The following is a 25,519-nucleotide window of genomic DNA, read 5'->3' on the forward strand; positions in this document are numbered from 1 at the left end:
AATCAAGGCAATTTATTGACAGTGCGCCTTATAATCGGGTGCGCTTTATGGTCCGTAAAATACGGTAATGGCCATGAAGTTGATTGTGTGTTCAATATGAATGTTACTCTTTGCTTTCTTTTGGAATCCGGTGATGACTTGAAAGCTTCCTTGGCTTCTTTTGTACATGTAGTTCAGTTTTACACAATTTGTTATGATGCTTTGGTCAATCCTCGACCAGCAGACGGCTGCATCTGTAAGGTGCTTCATCTTGTGTAGTCCACAGTGACCTAACTGCAATAGGTCAACTACCTGTTTTTCAAGGTTTTAAAGAATAACTAATCTTGCACCTTACATCAGGCAATTGCTTTCTGTAGAAAGGGAGGTTAATATTTTGCGAAAATTTTGTGCTAAAACAAAACGATTTTCTGATAGGTTGGTTACTTTTGATTTATGCCAACCATCGTGAGTGTACTTCATCACAATTGATATAATTGGATGAAATACTTTTGCAAAAAATACCTACTTAGAGCATCGAAAACAGTTTACCAACCGATCCAACCTGACATGGGTCTGGAAAATCCAAAAAATCCCAACAATAGTTCATGATCAATCATCAAAAGAAATCTGCGGCCATACAAATATTAGCAAACTTTTTACAAAGCAAACACACCAAAATGACTGTAATGTCTGAAATGACGATAACATCTCTGAGTTTCAGTTAGATATTTAGGAACATTCACGACAGGTGTTTACTTTTCTCAGGAAAACAATGAAGTAAAACAGCACTATTTCCACACTAGATGTGTCACATGAAATAACCAATGGAAATACATGGTCAAAAGGGGCTCAGAGCATACCATTTCTTTGACAGTTTTAAACGCCCATTTTTCTCGGACCCCAAACCATTTTACTCTTTTCTTGTTAATAACGAAGAGGTTAAACTATTGTGGACAAACCTAGGATCTAGTTTTTTAAACTATATTTGCTACCACAAATTTTGATCAACTATTTTTGTAGAAATGTCTTCATTATTTTTTTTCTTTCAAAATGTCGGTGGCACTGCAATTGAAATTCATTCGTCTTACAGCAAACAAACATCACATCATTTTGGTAGTTGCAGCAAAACAATGGCAAATGTAAATCTCGGTTACAGAGTTTTTCATGATGAATCTAAACAATTTTAGGGCAACATAGTGTTACTGTTGTTACGATTGAGAAGGGAGCAATGAACAAGTTTCATAAATGAAAAAAGGTAAGAATCAGAAAAAGAACAATTATGGTAAAAGAGGAATACTTTGTCGTGATAAAATCTTTTTAACTTTCGCGATTGACCAAACTTACGTTGAGTAATCATAATATTTCAATCAAATTATTTACCAAATCCGAAACATCAATTTATTTGAATCGAACAGAAATCATTTCCTCTAGGAAGAACCCCAATGCAACTTTCTTAGGAGGAAACCCTAGAAAATACTTAAAGTTCAAGGAATCCATCTAAATGTTTTGTAATATCCTGATGAAGAGTGCTGATCAAAACTGTTGTTTTAAATGTTCAATGCCAAACAGTAGAACTACTTGTGTTTGTTGTTTATCAAATATCCTGTATTGATAGTACATTTTGTTCGAGTTTAGTCCTCAAAAGTTCTGTTTTAAAATGAGACTTTCGCCTGATATCTTATGAGATATCAGTGATGCAAAAAATACTATAAACAATGTATAGTGTATTGAAGTGCTATCTTTATTGTATTGTCTTATGATGTGTATGTTGTATCGCCTCCTAGTTTTGAAATCCGGGTTAATTGAGTCTTTATGGAATTGTGGTTGTGACCAGCATGCTTATGATGAATATAATACAAAAGTAGTACAAAAACCCGACACAATGCTAACAAACATACTTTTTTCACAACCAAATCCATAAGCTGATGCATCTAGGCAGGAAGAACATTCTGATCCTTCATATGCCGAATAACATCTGCAAACACCATGGCCAGTCTTACCATCTTCACAAAAGCCGTTTCCATGACATGGGTTGTGTATGGGTCCAGGGCAACTGCAAATGTAAATAGACACTAAACAGAAACACAGACACATTACAGCATTGCATTACATTACCTTAATGCTTTACAACTCGATAGTCTGCACTACAATATGTAAATAATCACTGAGTACTTATACCAAAAAATTGCATTCAAATTGCACATGATAATAATGACTCACTGCATAACTTGCATATCTGACAACCAGACAATTGTTTTTAAACTTTCCAAAAAAACGACGCAAAATATTTCTTTAACACTTCATGTGTGCCAAATGGGAAACGATTTGAATTCATAACTATGTACAGTAAATAAACAAATAAATTTTTTTGAAGCTTTTGGGGCCTAAAAATGAAAAAAATTGTACAACCACAAAATAGGTGATACCGGATAAGGAATAATACAAAATATTTCTTTAACACTTCACGTGTGCCAAATGGGAAACGATTTGAATTCATAACCATGTACAGTAAATAAACAAATAAATTTAAATTTTTGTGTGCAACTCAATTTGAAAGTTGTGCTAACTGTGGTTAATAAAATTAGCCTATTTATTGGTAAGAGAAATCATGCTTAAACGTGTCTTATCTCACTCCAAATAGCAATCAACCTGTCTTCTACTGTACAAAACAATGAAAGTTTCTTGCGACTATTAAACTATTCTAATGATTATTCAAACAATTAACATTTTGGTAGGCTATAGCTTTTCTTAACTCTCGCACAGCAGAATGATCAGGTTTGAATCTGCGAATCTGGTTGATTCGCACTTGAAAAATATGAAAATAAAAACGGCCAAAATTTTTGCGTAGTATTAGAATTTGAATTAGACTTTATAATGTGTTGTGTTGGTCTTCAGTTCAGAACATATTTTCTTGAAGTCAGCTTTGGACTATATACTATTGATTCTTGACCATCTGTATATCAGCCATTGCAGAAAATTCTGGACCCCAGAATTATATGGTAACAAAGAATCATTAAATTCATAGTTTCATGCGGGTTACATCCAAAAATTAACTCGAAGCTCGTGGCCAGAAAAATATTAGACTAAGTAAGATCCTACAAGGAAGCAGCGAAAGTGATAAGAAAATTTTTTCAAAATACTGGACATCTAAATTTTTCAACCATAGCTCCGAGCCTCCTGTGTCGATCAAACATTGTGCTTGTACAACTAACACATTGTCAAGCACAAAAAATTCAGTCAATGTTACTTGAAATCATAAAATTGTTTATTATTTAAAAAAAAATTTTGTAGTGTAACCTGCTAAAATAGGTTAACAAAAGTACAAATCTTCAACAACTTTGTCACCATAAATAAAAAAACACCCGAATGCAATTTTAATAAACTTTGACATTGGTATATAATTTTAATCTAATTAAACAACAAAGTAGTAAAAAGTTAACCGCTTCTAGTTAAATACTAGAAAGAGATAATGAGCGTAAAATTGGAGACAGATCTGTTTATGAAGCACAAAATTTGCAGCAAGTAATAGCCTGTGGCATGAGCACAATAAAGTATGCAAATGAAATAAAAAAAAATTTTGTTCATAAGTTACTAAATTTTTGTTTTGGCATCTTTTTAATGTACTGATCATTTATGTGTTATACCAATCTATTATATTCAGAGAAGCTGCACAGTTTTAATCTTGATGAATGTCTACGTCTAAGTTATCACCAAGGGCATAAAACATAACAATGTTTGAAACATTATTTCATTATTTGAAAGCTGTCTTTATTCCACTAAAACCACACCTTCATGAAACTTAGGTATAGATTGTTTTTAGCAGCATTCTTTGCAATATAAGACAAGACAGTTATAAAAGACAGCTTAAGTATATGATATTTATAAATAACATAATTTTGTGTCTCAACAAAATGGGTCATTTTGTCGCTAATCTGACTATGCATTGAACAACGTTCTCAGCATCTCTGGATCCAACAATTACTTCTGCAAAAATAATGCGATGAGTGAGACTGAACGACGATGCAATTTCTGCACTATCAAAATTGGACAAAAACGGAAAAGTAGATTAGGAAAATCAAAGCATGAATGTCAGAGCTCCGCTAGTCTTGCTTGCATGAGACACACTATGCAAATATGACCCAATTGTACTAAACAAGTCCAACTTTAGTATATATACTGGTAACTATAAAGATGGACAATATTGTCATGTTATTTGTTGTTGTTAATTTATTATTGTGCTATACGTTATTATTTTCCACAATTTGGTTCTGTATATTATGGCACATTGCATGTACAGTATATACGCATAACCTATAACTTCTAATAAACAACATTTTGGTGTAAATAGAATACATGTTAAAGCATTACGCAAATCATTAGCTTGCCAAAGTTTACGGCCATTTTTGACATGACTTCTGAATTTATTCAAACAAAAAAACTTTAACTAATGCATTTTTAGCAGTTCACTTGCAAAGCTAAAGGCACTTGGTACAGTACAACGACAAAATTGGTAAAGTAAAATAATACGAAGCACAAAATTCAAGATATCTTTTTTCGCTTACACCTTAAAGGCACGAAAAGCCGCTCTGCAGAATATTACATCGAACTGGCCAACCAGCCAATTGTCATGTAAGAAGGTCATTAATCACTTTAAAAACGGTAAAATCAAAGGAATTCTAGGGAATGGAAAGGTTTTACTTAATTGCAAATGGTAGAATAACGGCTGCTAAAAACAATTAACTTGGAATGTATATTAGTGATGAAATTTACAAAATTTGGTGAAGTTATTGGTGAAACAACTGCTCTTGTAAGTTATGTACTTTTTGTGCGGTACAATTGAAGTTGAATGTGGCTGAGTCTCAGCTACATTAGAGGTATTAACTTCCAAAAATCGTTCAAGTAAGATGAGGTTAACTGTTAAAAATTTGAAGCAACCTAAACACTGAAAACAACAAGTCTGTTTATTTTATACAAGCGAAAACAAGCTCAAGATAAACATCACCATATTTTTTTTGAACTTTGTTTTTGGGGCAATTTTTCCTTCTATCACATTAACTTGTCTTTTGCGAAAACAAGCTCAAGATAAACATCACCATATTTTTTTCGAACTTTGTTTTTGGGGCAATTTTTCCTTCTATCACATTAACTTGTCTTTTCTAGTTAATATTCAAGTAAGTTTGCATGCAAATCATGTTTCAAATTTAACTGATTTAACCTAAGTTCAAAAAACAATTCCAATCACACTAAAAATAATTGTAGCATTGTACACATTTGTAAATCAATAATGACTGCATTGTGACACAATGGTTGAATGGAAGCATACCACAAATTGTGTAAAACAGTCACCAAAACTCACAAGTACGAAGTATAAGTATAGACAACTCAGTCTACAGTATCATGCACATTCAAAGACAAAATAAATGACTGTGATTATGTGTGCTAATGTCAAAAGTCAGCTGGCATATATTAATACTATATTACACCAAACTTCACCTGATACAATCACTTCCAAAAAATCCTTTGCAACAAATTTCAGTGGTAACATTTTTCTTGCAACTGTGCTTACAACCAAGTCTTTGACCAATAAAATTCGAGACCCTAACTTCATATATGCATTGTTGCTGTGTGAAATAAAAACAACCCATTATGGTATATATTTATAGATCATTTGAGTAAAAAATTTCTTAAAACTTAGTTTACATAATATTGTGTCTATAGATAAACGTTTCACAATATCAAGCAAGAATGTATTATACTGATCCATGGCAGGTTTAGGAATGAATGTCAAGATGTGGGAACACCCTTCTCATTGAGAATACCTTCTACCAAAAGTGCTGTTTTGGTAGTTTTTTCTATAGGAAACTGACCGTTAAAGTTACTACGAAAGTGAAATGCATGCATTCGGTTCTTTTGAAGAACAAAAAGGCTGGATTTTTATTACTTAGATATATGTAAGTTCATCCAAGATGACAATGGCATCTACTAGACCATGGCATGCACTTTTGGCATGTTATTAATGACCCAAAATATCTTTGTGGTATTATGTTAACTCCTTCTCTTAAGTCGTCTAGGATTACACATGTATTGTTCAAGCATTCTTGCTTTAGAAAGGTTACCAGCACGGTACTAGACTAGCACCAATAGCCAAAACTGAGTAATTGAGCTTGTAGCTTAGCATCTACATTCACCAGCAGAAATTTACTAAAAGTAAGATAGCTCAAGTTTTTAACAGAAAATGGTCCTGTTATACACTTTAATTATGCCTATTACTTGTTGGCTACATAAAATATTCTACTTATATTTGATCCAAACACCGAAGTCATGTACCTTGTTTTTCATTTGGGGGGTAATAAGAGCCACAACTGCTTAACCACTGTATTTTAGTAAAAACCCTTTCGCTAGCATTGTATGGTGTATTAATGATCTTAATCCTTTATTTGGAAATCTTTTCTTGACTTAAACCTGATAATGATTCCTTATCGCTTTAGCCCCGGTTACTGAGCTACTCTTTGTGCAAATTCTGATTTGTCACACATTTTCTATTTTTTTTTATGATTTTTTATATAGTTGTTATTGTTTGAATTTAGAACTGTTCACAAATTTAGTCTAAAATATTATGTTATGATTTCAAATTTGCTAAACGATGTGTTATCTGCACTATTATATCACATATTCAGTTATATAGTTATATTTAACGTTACAGTTATATTAGTTTTTGATTATTACGTACAAAGTTATGATGAACTATAAAGTTAAAACGACATACTTGTGAAATAAATGACTGAAAGATCTGAAAAAAATGTATGAATTTTATTTAGATTTACTTGTGAATCATATTGGTCCTATGATGTATAAATATATTAGCAAAACAAACATTTGACAAAGCCACTTGCAAGCAACTGCCCAAACTGACAATGGAAAAATACTTTCAGGCATTGAAACACCCCAGGGATGACTGTGTAGAGGTTGGCGTCGTTTTAGGATGTAGAGGTTGATGCCGACAGATGCAGATACAGATGCAGAGTTTATCGGTCTTAGCTTACGTTACGTTATTGACTTAGTTAACCTACTACATTAGTATCTGACTCTATTGTTGCGTGCGGTTAGAATTCTCTAACCTTTCTGATAGCCGAACGTTCGTGTTATATTATAACAAATACCGTTTGCCAGAAAAGGCTTTTATTGTAGGTGCTGTACACTTTCTCAATATTACAAATAACCGAGAACACAAGTCATGTGACTGTTTACACGATGTCTACTGATTCAATCACCACAACTACAGTAGTACGGTATTACATATGTCTATAACTTCGCGTCTGTGACTGAGGTTCTGAGGCTCTGAGGGAGTCTCACACAAAAGTTCAAGCTTATAAAACGTGCTGCGATGTGGCGGAACTATATGACAAAAAAGGCATGAACATTTCAAAGCGTGTGAACGTGAAAATCGGTGTGTTTGCAATGCAAATTAAATTTGGTTAAGTTGGAAACAGTTACTTGGAAGCGACCTGGTAACGTACTAAATAAGGAGCTTTCACACGAAGTTATTCGTAGCAAGTTTTCAAATATACCAACGGTAGTTTGCAGTGTTCTGAAAAGGCAAGTTTTAAACTCCATTTACTAGCTGGAAAACTCTTTCATAAGAATGATGTGGCGGGACTGAAAGTTTAAAAACTCCAATTGTTCTGGAAAACACATTTCTACGAAAGACGTAAGGATTTTACAAAAGCGAGCCAAGCCGCCACATTCCTCCCCCGCTACGGAAGGAAAAAGATGACAATTAACATGTAACGTACTGAAGGTGGCAATGGCGAGCAAGCACAAACAAAAAACTGAAGTTATATACAAATGAATGAACTGTTCGTATTCCAGGGTTTTGTCCGTAACCCCGTTGGATATATACTTCATCAAGGGGGCCATGTGGAAAGCAGGTGTGGCTGCTACCATGGTAAGGATTTTGCTCATAAACTCAAAATCAGGAACCAGCTGGAACAGTTCATCCAGCTGCTGGAACCAAAGTAGTAGATCCTCAGCCGAAGTGGTTGGCGGCGCAGGAACCGCAAGGGTCGGCATTGTAACGGTTGTTTTAAACGGCCGAAATAGTCTATGTACTGGTTGTAACACCGTAGCTTGTATATCTGCTAGATCAGCGCTCTGGGGCATGGGGGCAGGAGCGCCTTGCTCCCCAGGTCTGACGATCGGCACATACGGCGCGGGAGATGATTGTTGAACCGGTGAATCGGGTGAGTCGGGAATCATCTCAGTAACTGAAGTGATTTCGTCAATTTGAACGTCAGCGGAGGAATCAGATACCGTCGACATACTGAAGTGGTTTTGGCAGCAATGGTAGTGGCAGCAAAGTCTGTGGAGAAACTAAAGGGGTAGAGGGTAAATTTTTTGCAACTGCACCTCCCCCTATTGAGGTGGGTTGAAACAGCTAAACTCATGCACAGGAATAGTTAGCATGCAATAAGGCGGGAAAAGTGAAAACGATACTAGCACAAGAATAAGCTACTAAGCATGCAACGAAGCAAAACGGTTACAAAATCGAAAGCGGCGACAAGGGAAAACGGCAAAATTGTACATGCAAAGGACATTATCGGTATTGAAGCAAGGTGATACACATAGTGAAACTTAAAGTGTGTGGGTGCTCGCGAAATTATCACGAGAAGATGAAGCGGGCGGTGCGTCATCAGCAGATCCGGACGGAGACGGTTCATCACGAGAACGCCGAGGCAAGGGCAGCGGTTGTGGTAGTTGAGGTCTTGCAACCGGCGCCTGCTGTTGGTGGCGCCAAGCGCGGACACGGGATACAAGGGATCTGGCATACTGCAAATGGTGCGGAGACGATCGGATAAACCCGATGGTATGGAAGAGGGCCCACATCATGGCAAGGAGTTGCAGGATGAATATAAGGGCTGAGAGAAATGGATTCGTAATTTGCGACAGAGCAAGGAGTAACGTTTGTTTCGCGGCGTGTGCGAATGTGTCTGCGACGTAGGATCCGTTGATCATAGTTTCATCAGTAGTAGTAGTAAGGCTTGTCATGACATGTCGCATTTGTTCCTTGAGAAGGTTGGCTTCAGACATAGAGCTGAGCAGCGATTGTAGATCAGTAAACGAGTCAGAGTCAGGTAGCTCGTTGAGAATTTTCTCGTAGTCGGGTGCCTTGTAGTTGACGTGTATAGGCGACAAAGGTAAGTTGAGTTGATGCACCTGCACATGTTCGTGCGATAAAGTATAGTTGTGATACAGGACAGTGTGTCCCAGAACTCGGAAGACAAAACTTCTTGCTGGTCGATACGATTCCAGCAGGTGCATTCCCGGTAGGACAATGTTGTCTGAAATGAGTTGGCCGTATTGACTGTGGCCGTTTTGATCGCGATATTTGATGAGAGGACGTTGGCTGAATGCGTTTCGGTACGCAAGTGACGGTAAGACGGTACCGTTGATAGAGTGACATGCTGCTCTGGACATAAAATCTCCAAGGCTGGAACCCATGGTTTGATGTCCAAGAGTAGTAGTGAGTATCTCAGTAGGGAAGATCTTCCCAATTGCTTTGTAGAGTGTGCCAATTAGCTTCGTGAGTTGGCAATGTAGGAACTTGTTCTCTTCGTTGAAGGTAGTGAGAACTTCTGAAATAAGGTCGTCCTGTTGTGTGTCGAAGGTTGCAAAAAGTCGCTCGAATTGAGAGTATGGCGTTCGAAAAGGGGCACGCCTTAGCCGGTTAGGACGAAAAAGAGCGAGTCTGTCGAGCTCTGTACATTGTTGGTAGCGAAAGATAAAGTTGTTGTTGTCGCAGTGAATATGTTTGCCATAGCAGTTTTTCGCACGAGAGGAGCATTTCCTCCAGTGATGTACCGAGATCCCGAGATCAGGTAAGGAAACTCTATATAAGGACGTAGAGTTGTAATGGAGGAGCATCTTGTGAGTCCCGAGAGGCTTGGTTGGTGGGCAGTTGATATGCGAAGGTACTCGCCATATAAACATACGATTGCCCGTTAAGCAGTATCCACGCCCGATTGAGCACGATGCAAGAGATCCAAGAGACGACGTCATTGTGTCCGTGACGTAATCGTAGTAAATTGTAGTGTGAAACAAGAAGTCGTTTGTTACTGTTCCAGAAGCTGAAGTCGGCCAGACAAACTTATAATGGACTGCATTGCGTGTTGAGTACGCCGCAGGATTAGACAGGATCAGCGGTCCATGTGATGAAACGTTGGTTTTATTCCACGACGAACATTCTGGGTTGTACGGTGGGTGTGCGTCAAAGGTGTTGGCCGATTTTTGATAACTCCCAAAAAAAGAAGTAAGTAGTGCTCCAGGAAGTAATCTGTGAAGTGCAAACTGTTGCAGGAATCTTCTGGAGATGCAGATCTGGAGCAAACACGGTAGCAGAGCAGTTGTGTATGGAGAAGGGTGTCTGCGTTTGACAATGTATGTCGTCATCAAAGGTATATAACCCGAGAGAATGCGAACGCTGACATAACAGAAATTTCTGTGTATCCGGATGAAGATTCGTCTGAGCGGCGGATGTGAACAAAAAGAAACATGTAAGCAGCAGACAAACGAACATGTTGTGTTGTTTAGTCAGAGAACCGTTTCGGTGGAATGATTTTGCGACCAGTCCGAGAAGTCTTTACAACTTCAGGCGGTTTTATAGAAGCAGGAGCAGTGACAGTAGGTGGTGTCGTTTGCTGTTTCGCTGAAGTAGCGGAGACTGACTGAGGAGCAGGGTGTCGAGTCTGCAAAGAAAAATTTTGTTGATGCGAGGAGGATGATGGTGAGGGAGCATCAATATCAATTGTATAGCTAGGTTTGAGACGGTCGAGTGAGACGCGATCCGGTTTGCCATGACGGGATATTACAAAATATTTTTCGTATCTTTCCAATACTGGAAAAGGACCAACATAAGGGCGTTCTAACGCACGTTTGACATGATCGCATCTAACATAAACGCGGTCACAATGTTTCAAATCCGGATGCACGTAGGACTGCATGAATTTTGTATGAGCGGTCGTTGGAGTAAACTGAAGGTCGTTGATGAAGTCTCGGTAGGCACCGAGGTAGCTGGATGTAGGAACTGCAGAGGCAAGCTTGGAATCAGAAAAGAAACCACCTGGGAGCCGTAAGGTGTGTCCAAAAGCTAACTCAGCAGGTGTACATTTCAAATCCTGGAGATAGCGATTACGCAGAGCCAAGACAATAAAACCTAATTTGTGAAACCAACGTTCAGGTTCGTCTGAACACTTGATGGCGCGCTTGATCTCTGCATTTGCGCGTTCTGTAATTCCATTGGAAGTGGGGTGGTAAGCTGTAGTCAGATTGTGTTGAATACCAAGCGAGCGCATAATTTCTGCCCAAGCGGAACTTATGAAACATGGTCCACGATCACTTGTGAGGATGATTGGAACACCGACCAAGGAACACCAGTGATTTACAAAGTAAGCGGCGACGGTTTCCGTGGTGGCATCAGGGATTGGTATCGCTTGAACGAAACGCGTATATCGGTCGATACACGTAAGGATGTATTTGTAACCATGGGAGGTTGGTAGTGGTCCAATCAAGTCAATTGCAACATCAGAAAATCGTCCGTAGGGAATTTTAAATTTCCCCGGTGCGGTTTTAGTGTGGCGGAAAATTTTTCCTTCCTGGCAGTTTGGGCATTGTTGAACCCAGGTAGCGATTTGTTTACACATCCCTATCCATATAAATCTTTCCTTGATGAGCTTAATTGTGGCTTTTTTTCCAGGATGCGATAAATTATGTAAGTGCAGGAATACTTGACGTTGGAAGGAGGAAGGAACTAGAACACGCTCTGTGTCAGTGGACACGTCACAAAGGATGGTAAGGTCCTTATTGGGCAGCTTGCAGTCCTGGAGTTTGAGTGATGTTGTTGCGGTGCGTAGTCTTTGAATAGCAGGATCATTGGCTTGAGCTTGTGCTATTTTCTCATACTCTAAAGGAGGCGGAACGTCCGAAAGAGTATTAATGTTGGGTGCCGAAGGTTGAGACCTTGACAAGAGGTCCGCCACAACATTGGCAGAGCCTTTGATGTGCTCAATGGTTGTTGTATATTCTGAAACAAACAACAATTGCCGGAACTGTCTTGGAGAGTAATGTTCGGAGAGCTTACTGAGACTTGAAACCAGAGGGAGATGGTCTGTACGCAAAGTGAATTGTCGGCCTGTCAAGAAGTAGCGGAAATGACGTATTGACTTGTAAGCGGCCAACAGCTCTCGGTCAAAGCAACTGTATTTACGTTGAGTAGCGTTCAGCTGTCTTGAAAAGAAGGCCAAAGGAACAAGTTGATTTCCTTGCAATTGCTCTAATGTCGCTCCAATACCGGTCAACGAAGCGTCAACTGTTAGATAAGTTGGAGCATGGAGTTTCGGAAACGCTAAAGTGCTAGCATTTGCAATAGCTTGTTTGCTGCTGGCGAAGGCGCATTCGGCTTCGACATTCCATGTTAAAGGGGCCGCGCGTTTGCTGCGACTGTTCGGAACTAGCTTGTAAAGCGGTTGTAAGGTTGTGGAACAATGCTTCAGAAAGCGAAAATAATAGCAATAAATTCCCAAGTAACGTTTCAGCTGTTTGCAGGTTTGTGGCTGTGGGTAATCAAGAATGGCCTGCACTTTTTCTTGAGTTGGTCGTATACCCTCAGAATTTATGTGATGGCCAAGGTAGTCAAGAGACTCGCGGTTGAATTCACTTTTGTCTAAATTGAGCGTTAAGCCAAATTCCTCAAGTCGTTGAAAAAGCAACTTAAGGTGTTCAAGATGTTCTGATAGGTTACTACTTCCAATGATGATATCATCGAGGTAAGCAAAGATTCCAAGGTGCTGAAGGGGACGTACTACTTCCCCTATTAGTCTGGAAAAGGTCCGTGGGGCGCCCGATAAACCGAATGGGAGTCTTGTGTATTCAAATTGTCCTAGGGGGCAAACAAACGCCGTTTTATGGACATCTTCTGGAGCCACTTTTATTTGATGAAAGGCGTTTTGGAGATCGCATTTAGAGAAGACAGTTTTACCATACAAAACCTCGGAAAAACTATGTAAGAACGGAAGAGGGTAACAGCTGTCGATTGTTTGTTTGTTGACTAATTTATAATCAACGACAAGACGATATTTATTGCCAGAAGAGCCTTTAGGAACGAGCAAGGCCGGACTTCCATAAGGAGAATCACTGTATCGGATAATTTCTCGCTCCAGCAAGCTGTCAATTTCTTTCTTCAAGATCTGCATTGTTTCTGGGCTATATCGACGTGGACGTGCACGTACAGGAGAACCTGTGGTATGGATGTGGTGAACGATGGAATGCTTCACTGGTTTAACAGCTGACATGGGTTTTTGCAAGTCTGGAAATTGATGTAAAAGGTCTGCAACAGGATCTATCTGGCTGAGAATGGATATGCGAACAGGATCACTTTCAACAGGCTCTAACGTATATTGCTGTTGGTTCGGTACATCTATGAGATGCTTGGCTTTAAGATCCAAAACAAAGTTGTATTCAGTGAGGAAATCCAGCCCCAATATGCAAAAAGGTGTGTCCGCAAGCACAAATTCAAAGGGATAAGAAAAACGAGGATGAAGGGAAACATTAAGTTGTGTAGTGCCATACGTAGTAATTGGCGTGCTGTTAGCAGCGAAAAGCGGTGTTTGCGGTTTGCGGTTTGATACGTCAGCTAAACTAGCGGACAAAAGAGAAGTTGCTGCCGCGCTATCTACATAAAAGTGAATACTATTGGCGTGATCATATACAGTTAACAAGGGGCAGCCTCTTTTTATTGTTGATGCGATCGACGGGACTGACGGGGTTAATGTTGCGTCGATCGCCACGCGTTTTTTGTTGGGCGGGATTGGTTCTCCCACATGCTACAACTTGGGTGACAGCGGCGCGCATCCCTACCGAAGCGGGCGTGGTAATAACATAAGCCATTAGAAGCATCAGACGCGCAAGGGTAATTGCTACGTTGGTAGTCTGGTTTCTGAAATGTGGGGGATGAATGTAAAAAATTATATTTGCGTTGGTTTGCAAAAGAAGAACCATTTTGTCGGCGATTATCTCGATTAAACCCGTTGTTGCTGTATGATTTGTGAAACTGTCCATTGTTTGTGCGTGGTGATCGTTGTTGCCATGCTGAGTTAAATGAATTGCGTTGGTTTGGCGTATTTTGATTTGTGAAATTCGTATTTCTTTGCCCGGAACTCTTAGATTCGTTGTTAGCGTTAGATCGTGTATAGCGCGGTGGTTTAGACAATTGAATTTGCTGTATTTGCGGTTGCATTGGGTAGTCAATGTCATCCGTATCAGTGATGGCAAGGGAAAGGTTGTGCGAAGAAGTTTTTGGTTGTTTAAGCAGCAAGATTTCGTGGGCTCTGCTTGCAAGGTTCTGGAGATCGTGATGTTCCACGCTGGCTAACGCAATTGCGACGTCTGGTGGTAACGCTTTAAGGAATTTAGCACGAATTAGTTTGACGACTGGCGGAGTAAGATTCTCTTGACCTACTGCGCTCATTAATTCGCGCATTAAATGTTTCGGGGACTGATCGTGCAGCGTCAGGTCCGCCAACAAAAAATCTAAATGGTCCTCACGTTTATCAAAGTTTCTCAAGATTTCATTGATCAATATGTCGTAGCAGTTCTGTGCTGACGCCGAAGGTAACCGAAGGAGCGCGAGGTCTTTCGCAGGAATTGCCTCTACCGCCAACAAGTAACGATTAGTTTGAGAAGTGATTTGATAAAGAGAAAATTTATGTTCAAGGTGAGAAATCCACGCTTCGGGATTAAATTTCCAAAAGGTAGGAAGTTTAACGTGTGAAAACAAATCGTTTCGTAAAGTATTGTTCTGTGGTTGCGCGTTTGTTGGTAATTGGTTACTAGTACCCAGACCAGACGGACCAGCAATGCCATTATCGGGAGTATTTGCAGATCCCTCCCCGTTTTCGTTCGACATAGTTGTATTATTAATTGACTCGTTGGAACGGTCGGTTGATCGTGTGCTCATGTGGTATTCTGTCTTAGCTTTGCCAGGCACCGAAGTAACTTTTCGTTGTGTCGGCACAGGTTGTGACATTTATCAAAACCGATAGAAAATGTTTTAGGCGGCGCACCGCAAAAATTGTTCACAATTGAACCAAAAAATACTTTACAACAAGAAACTTTTATTTCAAACTGCAGCACAATGCAGCACAATAAGAATAGCTTAAGCTAATTTAATAAGGTACAAGCCGATGAGCATGCATTTACAAGCTATGGTTGCAAGTAGTTGTATAAAAAGTGAAAAATCCACTTACCAGTGAAGAACGGTTGTGCGAATTGCGAGAGTGTGAGAATTGAAACGCGTCGTTTTTGACACAAGATCGTCAGTGATCACTAGAACGTCGGTGGTTTATTAGAACGTCGAAGCGTCGGGTTGTCAGTAGAACGTCGGGTTGTCACCAGAAATGTCGGTGGTCACTAGAACGTCGGGGTCATCAGAAATGTAGAGGTTGGGGTCGTTTTAGGATGTAGAGGTTGATGCCGACAGATGCAGATACAGATGCAGAGTTTATCGGTCTTAGCTTACGTTACGTTATTGACTTAGTTAACCTACTACATTAGTATCTGACTCTATTGTTGCGTGCGGTTAGAATTCTCTAACCTTTCTGATAGCCGAACGTTCGTGTTATATTATAACAAATACCGTTTGCCAGAAAAGGCTTTTATTGTAGGTGCTGTACACTTTCTCAATATTACAAATAACCGAGAACACAAGTCATGTGACTGTTTACACGATGTCTACTGATTCAATCACCACAACTACAGTAGTACGGTATTACATATGTCTATAACTTCGCGTCTGTGACTGAGGTTCTGAGGCTCTGAGGGAGTCTCACACAAAAGTTCAAGCTTATAAAACGTGCTGCGATGTGGCGGAACTATATGACAAAAAAGGCATGAACATTTCAAAGCGTGTGAACGTGAAAATCGGTGTGTTTGCAATGCAAATTAAATTTGGTTAAGTTGGAAACAGTTACTTGGAAGCGACCTGGTAACGTACTAAATAAGGAGCTTTCACACGAAGTTATTCGTAGCAAGTTTTCAAATATACCAACGGTAGTTTGCAGTGTTCTGAAAAGGCAAGTTTTAAACTCCATTTACTAGCTGGAAAACTCTTTCATAAGAATGATGTGGCGGGACTGAAAGTTTAAAAACTCCAATTGTTCTGGAAAACACATTTCTACGAAAGACGTAAGGATTTTACAAAAGCGAGCCAAGCCGCCACAACTGAAAAATTGTGGCCATGACTGCAGTCAAATATAGACAGACTTGATTGTTCACAAGCTAATTATAAAATACTGTACAATGGGCCACAATTTTTTCTTGTCATCTAACAAAAAATGTGTAACTGTGTGAAATCGATAATAAATACCCTAGGTCTCCATTGATATCATAAATGTACAATATGATAAAACTTTGGGTCAGCATTCTGCCTAACATGATGGTGAAATGGCATGAATGGCATCGAAGACAATATAAACACACCTTTATCCTCACACTGAGAAAAGTCTAAAGCTCAGCAAAAATTCCTTATTATTTGAGCTCAGTTTATTGGGCTTATCTTTACACGACTGGATGGTAGTCTTATCTTAAACCGAGTTTCTTTAAGCTTTTAAGCTTTTAATTTCGTTTACGCTGGAAATGCCATCATCACTTGCCAAAAGTACAAAACTTGCCACGCTAACTTGGCTAACTTACAAAATAATTCTTTTGACACTTAAAAATCAATCTAGTAACAAAAAATAAGAGAAAATGTGAAGCAATTTTTTTTGAATGATTTCATGATACCGGCACTAAATGGTTTGTGAAACTTAAAAACTTGCAAAATTTTCAGCTGTTTTGTTCTTCAAAACTGTTAGTAATTCTGCATCTCACTTTAGATTAAAACACTAATTACATAGTTATAGCCTTTAAAATGTTAAGGTTAAGAAAAGGATAAGGGTGATAATAACCATTTCTGAGTCAGGTCCCATTATAACATTCGATCCTTCTGGACAAATTCCACTGGTCTGTTCACAGTCCACACAAGGTCCAAAGTCAGTAATCTCATGAACTTTATGGCAAATGTTTTTAATGAATTTTTCAAACGACTTTGGCTTTAGTATTTTATCTATAACATATAGATAACTTCCATGTTTCAATGGTATTTCACCAATTAATATCTAAAACAAAAATAACAAGTTCAATGATTTGAAATATTTTAATATGTTGCGAGTCACAAATGCAACAAAAATAAAAAGTAAACATGATGAAAATGCAATGCTTTACCTTGGCTTGCTCTTTACCAACCAGAATAATGCCCGAATCTGATACATTTATTGGTAGATTGTCATTTTCTGTTTGCACAAAGGTACCAGATGCCAGCTCTGATGTGGTAACAGGATGACGCACAAAATGATGTTGTAAAAGAACATTCAGTTTATTCCTGCCCTACAACATCGTTTTGGGCATTGAAAGGATTTTTTACAAGTTACTTTTTAAATTAGAACTTACACATGACTTATCTGTTTAATTGCACTTTTAGAACTAAAAGCATAAGTAGTACCATATATAGCTTTACATTCACAAGTGAAATGTTGTTGTTATTGATGCTAAAGATTTTTCGCGATTTAAAAAATTTTTAATGCAACAATACTACATTTAACAACATCAAAATCGTCACCAAATCAAAAGCATGTGATTAATTACTGATAGTAGAAAAATTAACTGTATAAATTAAAATCAAGCAAAATATTAAAGCTCAGAATAAATAGAAAGTTATATGTGATTTTAGTTTTGTATTTATGCAAAAATTTGAAACATTGTTAGTGAGTGTAAAAACTTAACTGCAGAAAAATGTAATAACTATATTCACAAAAAAACATCCTAAATTCTTTCCCTTTAGTACAAAAGTGGGTAAACTACGACATTTGTGCAGCACATACAGCAACATCAGTTATTCCATTGAGATAATTGTCATAATTGGCCATTTCTCCTAAGGAATTCCCGTGCAAATCTGATGATATTACACAATTATTACTGTTCTATTTCGTGTATTTACCAACAAGCACCGTACTAATTTTTGACCGTGTTTAGTATACTCGAACCAGTTTTGTTTACCCCCAAATTAACGTCATGCAGACTACAGCGCTCAATGCGTTAGACTTATATTGAGAGCCTGCGATTTTACAGTCTACTGAATGCAGCTTCATTCTGTGCTCTGGAAACAGTAACCGATTCGTGGAGGATCAAAATATATAATTATTCGAAAAATTGACACTTTAGCATTTGGCATTGATGCGAAAGCGTCTCTGTTATGAGTTCTGTCAACGAGTAGACGCAAGGTTAGGACACTGTTTAATTCAGTGACAGCAATGGCTACAAGTCAGATTAGTTCAGACTCTGAAGGAGATGAGGAAGATGATGATGACAATGACAACCCAAGATTTGAAATTGAATTGATTAATGGATCACTGAAAATGGTCTTTATAGACTAACTGGAATCATATCTTGAGTTTACCATAGTTTCATGAACCAACCAGGAGTTTAATGTGGGAACGGAAAAACAGGAAGTGTCACATGCACTGCAAACGCATCAACCTGATTTCCAACAAGCTCTGTATTACCCCTACCAAGACGGATTTTTGCCGAATTTTCGTTACAACAATCGTTTTCCTGTTCATTGAAGATATCTGTTCATATCTGCGCCTACGTCAGTGGTTCCCAAACTTTTTCAGCTTGTGGCACACTAGAAAAATTAGAAAAACGCTCGCGGCACACTTACAAGAGAAGAAATGTTGCTTTAAAAAATTACCCTACTCTATCGACAATGCCATAATTGGTTTCATTGTCACATGTGCTTATTTCTCAGCTATTGAAGCAGCTAGAAAGCTTTTAAGTCGCATATGCTTGTCTGCATGCCTTATTTTAAATATTTATACAGTTCTTTTCCAAAATTCCAAAAAGATTCGCGGCACACCTGAGAATCTGTGGCGGCACACAGTTTGGGAATCACTGGCCTACGTAGTACCGTCAGGCAAGAACATTATGCTCCAGTTTCTAAACGACGAAGGACAGATCTACCACCTAGCGCAACTTCTTTCATCCTCTATCACACCTTACACATTGACAAATTGTTCAAGCTTTTTGTTGAAACAATAAGCGATACCATAAACAACTAAGTCAAGCGTTAAATAGAAAAAGGTCAAATAAAGCCTTTGGCTTTAGACAACTCCAATACACTAAAATAGTCCCCGCAATCAGTATGGTAGGTAGTATTTTGCTAATTGTCATAGTTAGCTCTGATTCCTATGGAATTCTTGTGCAGATCTAATGATATTATAATGTTATAAGTGTTCTATTTTATGTGTTTATCAACAAATGCTGTGTTTATTATACGCAATTCGTTTCTATTAATTCTAAATTACATGAAATGTTACCACAGCGCATAATGCACTCTCTCTCAATATTCAGCGTAGTTTTCGTAACGATAATGAAAGCATCTCTTTCCATGAGTTCTATCAATCAGTATACACACGGTCTAGTTGGTACAGTATTATGCAAATTTTAGGACCTTATTCGATTTTTCCAATGCAGTTTACTTGCAGAATACTTTTTGTTTTAAATTTGCTTTGCATAGTAAATAAATAAAACATGTACAAAAAGTTTTTTAGAAGCCATGGCATTTATTGTAAGTCTTATTAAGTGTAGGTTTAAGGCCTATTGACTCACTTTTTATTTTGACTCTGAGCTAGTGGCAAAAATAGATGTTATCTGAGTGTCCACCAAGCAAATGTGTAACACACAAAATACCAAAATTATTTTAATTGACAAGTTCCATTGTGGACGTTAATGAGATGCTCTGTTATGCATAGTTATTTACACTATTGATAAATTGGTTTAAAATTAAACATGAGCATATAACATCCCTAAATCTTTGGTTAGTTGATGGGGGGTTTCTGAAAATATCAACAATTTACTTGCTTAATTACACGAATCTGTTCAAGAGGAGGACATCAACTCACTGGTCCAAGTAGATATTTCGTTTCATCAATTGTAAATATATCAAAAGCTTTATCCAATGGCAGAAATAATGTAAATGGAAACTGCCCTTTTCTGAGCCAGAGTTGAGTAAGAAAGCTTTTCTTCCAAAATTTTAAAAAGTTTGTTGCATAGGGCAAAGCTTGAATGGCTTGAACAACTGAATAATTACTGGCATCATAATTCTATAAAAAAAAATGAATATGTTATAATCATATTATCATATTGGTAGGATAAATAATTAACTGGAAGTAGATAATTCTACTTCAACACATTTGATATCAACAACGAAGGCGTTTGAAATCAGTAAAATATGAAATTGCAAAAGTGTAAGGTTCAGCAACAAAATTTGTTTGAAACTATTTCATAATTATTTTTTTGGGTGACCATAACTGTAGATTGAAATAACATGAGCTTTGCATGAAACTGCAGACTTTAAATAATGTATTAAACGCATGATCAACACAAAACATAAAACATAAATATCAGTAACATAAAACATCAACATAAAACATCTAATATCAGTAACCTTGCCTTCAATTATTCTTTTTGTTGGACTTGTTATCGCCAACTTGACAGGGATGTTTGTAAATAAGGATGCAACGTTAAAACACACTACTGTTTCCCATGATAGACATTAAGTTGGATAATATTTCAGACAACTACTTGGACATTTGATTTTTTAGGGTAAAATTTGTTCTCACCAATTACATAAGATAATTTCTGCAATTTTCCTGGAAAGGTTGTACATGGGAGAACCAATAAATAAACAACGGGATACAAAACTAGGTTACGTTTGTGTATTTGTGGAAAGAGTAAATACATCTCAATCCTTTAAGGACAATGTCTTAGCAGGAGAGAGTTAGTCCTTGTTTAAAGGCAGAAATCATCGAGATAAATTTTTTCAAAGCTTTTTCGGTTGATTTGTTGGGTCTTGCTTTAATCTAAGACATGTTTTCCAGTCAGAGAGCATATCTTCAATTTTGCAATCATGTACTACTAGGCTCATCACTATGATAGTGTTCCTTTTGTCAGCATTCATAATAGTAATGTCCAATTTTTTGTTATGTCTGTCCATTAACGCAGTTCTTTCTTCTTCATTTAGTAAAGGCTCACATGACAAAGGATTTTTAGGGTAAATTTAAATTATCATTTCACTGTCTTTGAAATACGTATGGCTGATATATTCAACTTTCAATTGTTACAACGTAGCATTCATGTAACATGTAGAAATCTATCAAACTTGGGTAACAAGACTGTGTAGTATAAACCTTTACATCTGTACCAAAATAGGAAAGGAGAAGCACTGAAGCCTCGTTTCAGCTGTTTTGAAAGAAATAAAATTTCTCTGACTTCGTTAGACTCTTACACAGGACTTTAAAAGACCTGTTAAAACCATTCAGTGGACAGCATGGTTAGATTTTTTTACCTGGGAATTCCCGTAGCAGATGTCACGTTAAAAAGTTCCAGATCGGGCAAAAAACTTACAGAGAAATTAGCATGGAAAAGTAGGAACTGATGGTTTTTAGTCCAACAAATCCACTTCTGAATTGGGTCCATGTAACGATATGTTGGGATATGTGATTTTTGCCATATTCCAGCATGACCTAGTATCAGGCAAGCCTAGTTTACATGCAAAATTTCAGGGATCACCATGAGGCGATTTTCGAGTAATCGTATTGTTAATAATTAATTTAACTACAGAAAGAAATAAACAACGAAATTAACCCTTTTTCAAAACCCATATGCCTTCTTTAGGTGCACCGACACTTAATCACGCGACACTTAATCACCGACACATAATCACTTGGACATTTAATCACGCGATACATTATCACTTGGACATTTAATCACGTGACACATAATGACTTGGACACTTAAACATGCGACATTTAATCACGCGACACATAATCACTTGGACGCGACAGCACTTGGACAGCGCCTTTGTCTATAACCTGCCGCTGTCTTACCGTTGTAAATCGTGATTAATTTAATTTAACGGACATTACAATGACTAATAAAAACGGAATCATGCAGTGGCGTGGCAAACTCTACCAGAAAAGTCGGTGCCAACAGACATTACTATGACTAATAAGACAGTGCAGTTTAGCTTAACATCGAAAGGGAAACAATCGGTGCTGCACAAACAGTACGAGTTTGTCAAACACCGTGAGTACGTAAACGGAATGATTCAGTGGCGTTGCAAACTCTACCAGAAAAGTCGGTGCCATGCTCGTATAACAACCGAAGAAGATCAAATCATAACTGACGCTGATGCTGAACATAACCATGGCGGCAACAAAGAGTTGGCTTTGGCAAGACAGGCTATCAGTCAAATGAAGGTGAATATGGGTGAACTGTCAGCCAGTACAAGCAACGTCATCTGGTCTGTAAGCAGAGACTTGGAACCAGGTGTACTCATGGCGCTGCCAAAAAAGCAACCTTTGAAGTGGACCTTGCAGAGAAAACGTCGCGAACTGCAGACTGTACGGCCGCTCTACACTCTCCGATGGATACTAATTTCACAATACCAGAAACATTCCAGCACATGATTTTGCACGACACTGGACCTGGAAACAATCGTCTGATTCTTCTTGGTAGCAGGGATCTACTAGACGGTTTGGCCACAGCGAAATTGTGGCTAGCTGATGGAACGTTCAAGGTTGTACCGTCTTTGTTCTTTTAACTGTATACAGTACATTTTGAACTTGTTCCCGGTTTTATTCCTACAGCAGTTTATTGCCTCGTTGAAAATAAAACGCGAGCAACGTATGAGCGCATCTTTGATGCAATTAAAACAATGATCCCCACTGCTGCACCGGTATGCGTTTTGCTCGATTTTGAGACTGCCGCAGTAAGTGCTTTCCGCACAGCATTTCCTACTGCAAATGTTAGGAGTTGTTATTTTCACCTTACGCAAAGCGTCCTGCGCAAAGTAAATGAAATTGGCATGAAATGTGAAAGGTACTGTAAATGTGTAATTAAATGTCGCGTGATTAAATGTCCAGTTCAAGTCAGTGGTTCCCAACCGCGGCTCCAAGGTAGCTTTTTTGCGGCTCTCAATGACCCCTGAAAATCCCACAAAAAAATTAAAAATCTCTTTGTAATAATTAGGGCGATTATTTTTTGACTTGTCAAAAAAAGTCAAAAATTGGTCAAAATTTATAGCGTTAGGTCAAAATTGTTTACAAATTTTTCATTTTACATCTTACAGTTACACCTTGTAGCCTACTTTATACTGTTGTGAATGGTCCATTGTCTACTTATTGTGAATCATAAACCGCCTCCTGAATCCTAAACCACAATTGCGCCTCGCTTTGACAAAGTTGTTAAAGCTGAAAGCCAATGCCAAGTTGGACATTAAATTGATTTGTGTTAGGCTATTTTTCTTGTTAGTGTTGCTATTCGTTGGTACATGATTTTGTGCTTTAAAATTTTCGTTATAATTACTTGAGTGTTTTCATGCGGCTCCATACGTACTATGAAGTTTGAAATTCGGCCCCGACACCAAAAAAGGTTGGGAACCACTGGTCCAAGTGATTATGTGTCGCGTGATTAAGTGTCGCGTGATTAAATGTCCAAGTGATTATGTGTCGGTGATAAAGCGTCAGGTGATTAAGTGTCATCAAACCCTCCTTTAAGACCAATTTCTGTTTTGACAACTCAAGTTGTTTTAGGGTTGTCGAGTTTTGTTGTATTGGTTCATTTTTAACTATAACAGGTGGGAGCAACCAAAACTCAAAAACGTCCTTGCTCATCGTCCATTGCCGTTCATGTTAAACACTTGTATAATGGAGTACAGTTTTTCATATACTGATGAGTTGCATTGCAAGTGGGTAGAAAAAGTATCAGGTTAGACTAGTGAATAAAGTTTATGGAATAGTTTATGCTCTGTTAAAATGACAAAGAGCTATAGCTAAAGAATAGAGTTTTTGCAGTAGTAAAAACTAATGTAAAAATATAAAAGTTGACATGTGAAGCTGATAGAGCTGAGCTATCTAGCCAGTCTAGTGTTTTAACAAGCACAACTGTACTTCAAAGTGATATAACTTAAAGTTAGACTTTGTTGTGCTCAAGTCTGCAGTAAATAATATGATATTAATAACTCAACAAAGAAGTAATCTTGGCATGAACAGACAACTCACAACTAGCTCGAATTAAATACACAGGGTCACACCAGTCACGCTATGAGGTAGACAAGCTAGCATAGGTTGTATTAATGATTTATATTTGTATTCTGAAAAAAATTCATTCTTCCACCCTAAACATTTGAAATAACATCTAAAGGAAAATATTCAGAAGTAGATAGGGTACAATTGCAATTTTGTGGATATTGCAACCCAACTTGCAATAAAAACTTGTACAGATAAAATTTAACAAACAAAACTCTAATTTATATATCTAAGACACATATAAGTACATGTTTGAAAAAGTATGTTACCAATATAGGAAACGGTGGCAGATCAAAAAGAACATCTGTAACATAGAATATTCCATTAACAGCCCATTGAGGAGGAGAAAGCAAATGACCAACTGCATTTGTTCCAACTTTTAAACCAGCAAAATATTCTATGTCATCTTCATCAGTGTTATGATCAGAACCAATAAGTTTGACAGCTTTAAACGATGAATTGTAACCCAACATTGGAAATATTGAATTTGCGGTTTGTTCACTAAAGTCTACAACAACTTCTGCCAGAACAACATGAGCTCTAAAATAAATATAACTTTAGGATTGTAATAAGATATAATACCTGTATAAGGAAAAGTTTTAGCCAGAAAACTGTTTGATGCCTATGGCAACAGTAGTACTAATTTGACACAAAAAGTTATTACAATACAGTTGGCCCCACTTAATCGAACCATGTTTAAATGAATTACACGCCCAATTAAAGTTTTTTATTGGTCCCGAATTCAAATCTAATTTTCTGGACCATCGTCCGAGTTTAGTGGAACCACCACAATCCTCGGCCTTAATGGTTAACCTTGTTTGCTTTTATATATTTTCATATTATTTGTGAAACACAATATAATGTGCCAAGGGTAAAAGTGGGCCAAAAAGTACATTCTAACTAAGCCATTGAAATTAAATACACTATCTTATTATGAACGCTGGTCATAACATTTCATAAGATGAATTGCCATCTAATAGCAGTTGAATATATATTTGGTAAATAGATGGAAGCAACTGGCCTTTCTTAATGGTGCTTTGGTTCAGTTTATATGAGTCATAAATGTTTAAACCACGTTCAAAATCAATGGGAAAAAACTGCAATCGCTATAGGTATTCATGCTAAGCTTATTTCAATGAGGTTTACCTTGCACTATCTAAGTCACAAACTAAAGTAAATTCGATTGTTGAATGTCAGGCTTGACCTACATGCCACGTCAGCCATTGTTTCTCACATTTTCCACAAGTAGACAATAATAAAATACAATAGATCCAAGAAGTTTCAAAATCATCCAGAAAATCACATGT

The 25,519-nt window shown here is 37.7% G+C and overlaps 2 protein-coding genes across 5 annotated transcripts in view; both read right to left on the reverse strand.

Annotated features, from left to right (window-relative positions):
• The window catches only part of LOC143461909 (stabilin-2-like), a 208,184-nt gene that overhangs the window by 113,164 nt on the left and 69,501 nt on the right, over positions 1–25,519 (reverse strand). For all 3 annotated transcript variants that reach the window (XM_076959847.1, XM_076959848.1, XM_076959849.1), the window contains exons 11-16: positions 24,482–24,752; positions 20,025–20,225; positions 17,290–17,451; positions 16,974–17,183; positions 5,473–5,600; positions 1,878–2,032 (exon numbers count right to left, since the gene is read on the reverse strand). In XM_076959847.1, coding sequence (XP_076815962.1) covers positions 1,878–2,032; positions 5,473–5,600; positions 16,974–17,183; positions 17,290–17,451; positions 20,025–20,225; positions 24,482–24,752 — 1,127 coding nt within the window. The remainder of the gene's footprint in view (positions 1–1,877; positions 2,033–5,472; positions 5,601–16,973; positions 17,184–17,289; positions 17,452–20,024; positions 20,226–24,481; positions 24,753–25,519) is intronic.
• Positions 6,977–16,259, reverse strand: LOC143461910 (uncharacterized). 2 transcript variants are annotated; one of them, XM_076959851.1, is made up of 2 exons: positions 15,276–16,259; positions 6,977–8,338 (listed from the first exon to the last, which is right to left on the reverse strand). In XM_076959851.1, the coding sequence occupies exon 2, from the start codon at positions 8,296–8,298 to the stop codon at positions 7,597–7,599; it is 702 nt and encodes a 233-aa protein (XP_076815966.1). In that variant the 5' UTR covers positions 8,299–8,338; positions 15,276–16,259; the 3' UTR covers positions 6,977–7,596. The 2 variants fall into 2 exon arrangements, with proteins under 2 accessions (XP_076815966.1, XP_076815965.1); XM_076959850.1 differs by having other exon boundaries at positions 6,978–8,349; positions 15,276–16,258.

Source organism: Clavelina lepadiformis, chromosome 6, assembly GCF_947623445.1.
Source record: "Clavelina lepadiformis chromosome 6, kaClaLepa1.1, whole genome shotgun sequence".
NCBI lineage: Eukaryota > Metazoa > Chordata > Ascidiacea > Aplousobranchia > Clavelinidae > Clavelina > Clavelina lepadiformis.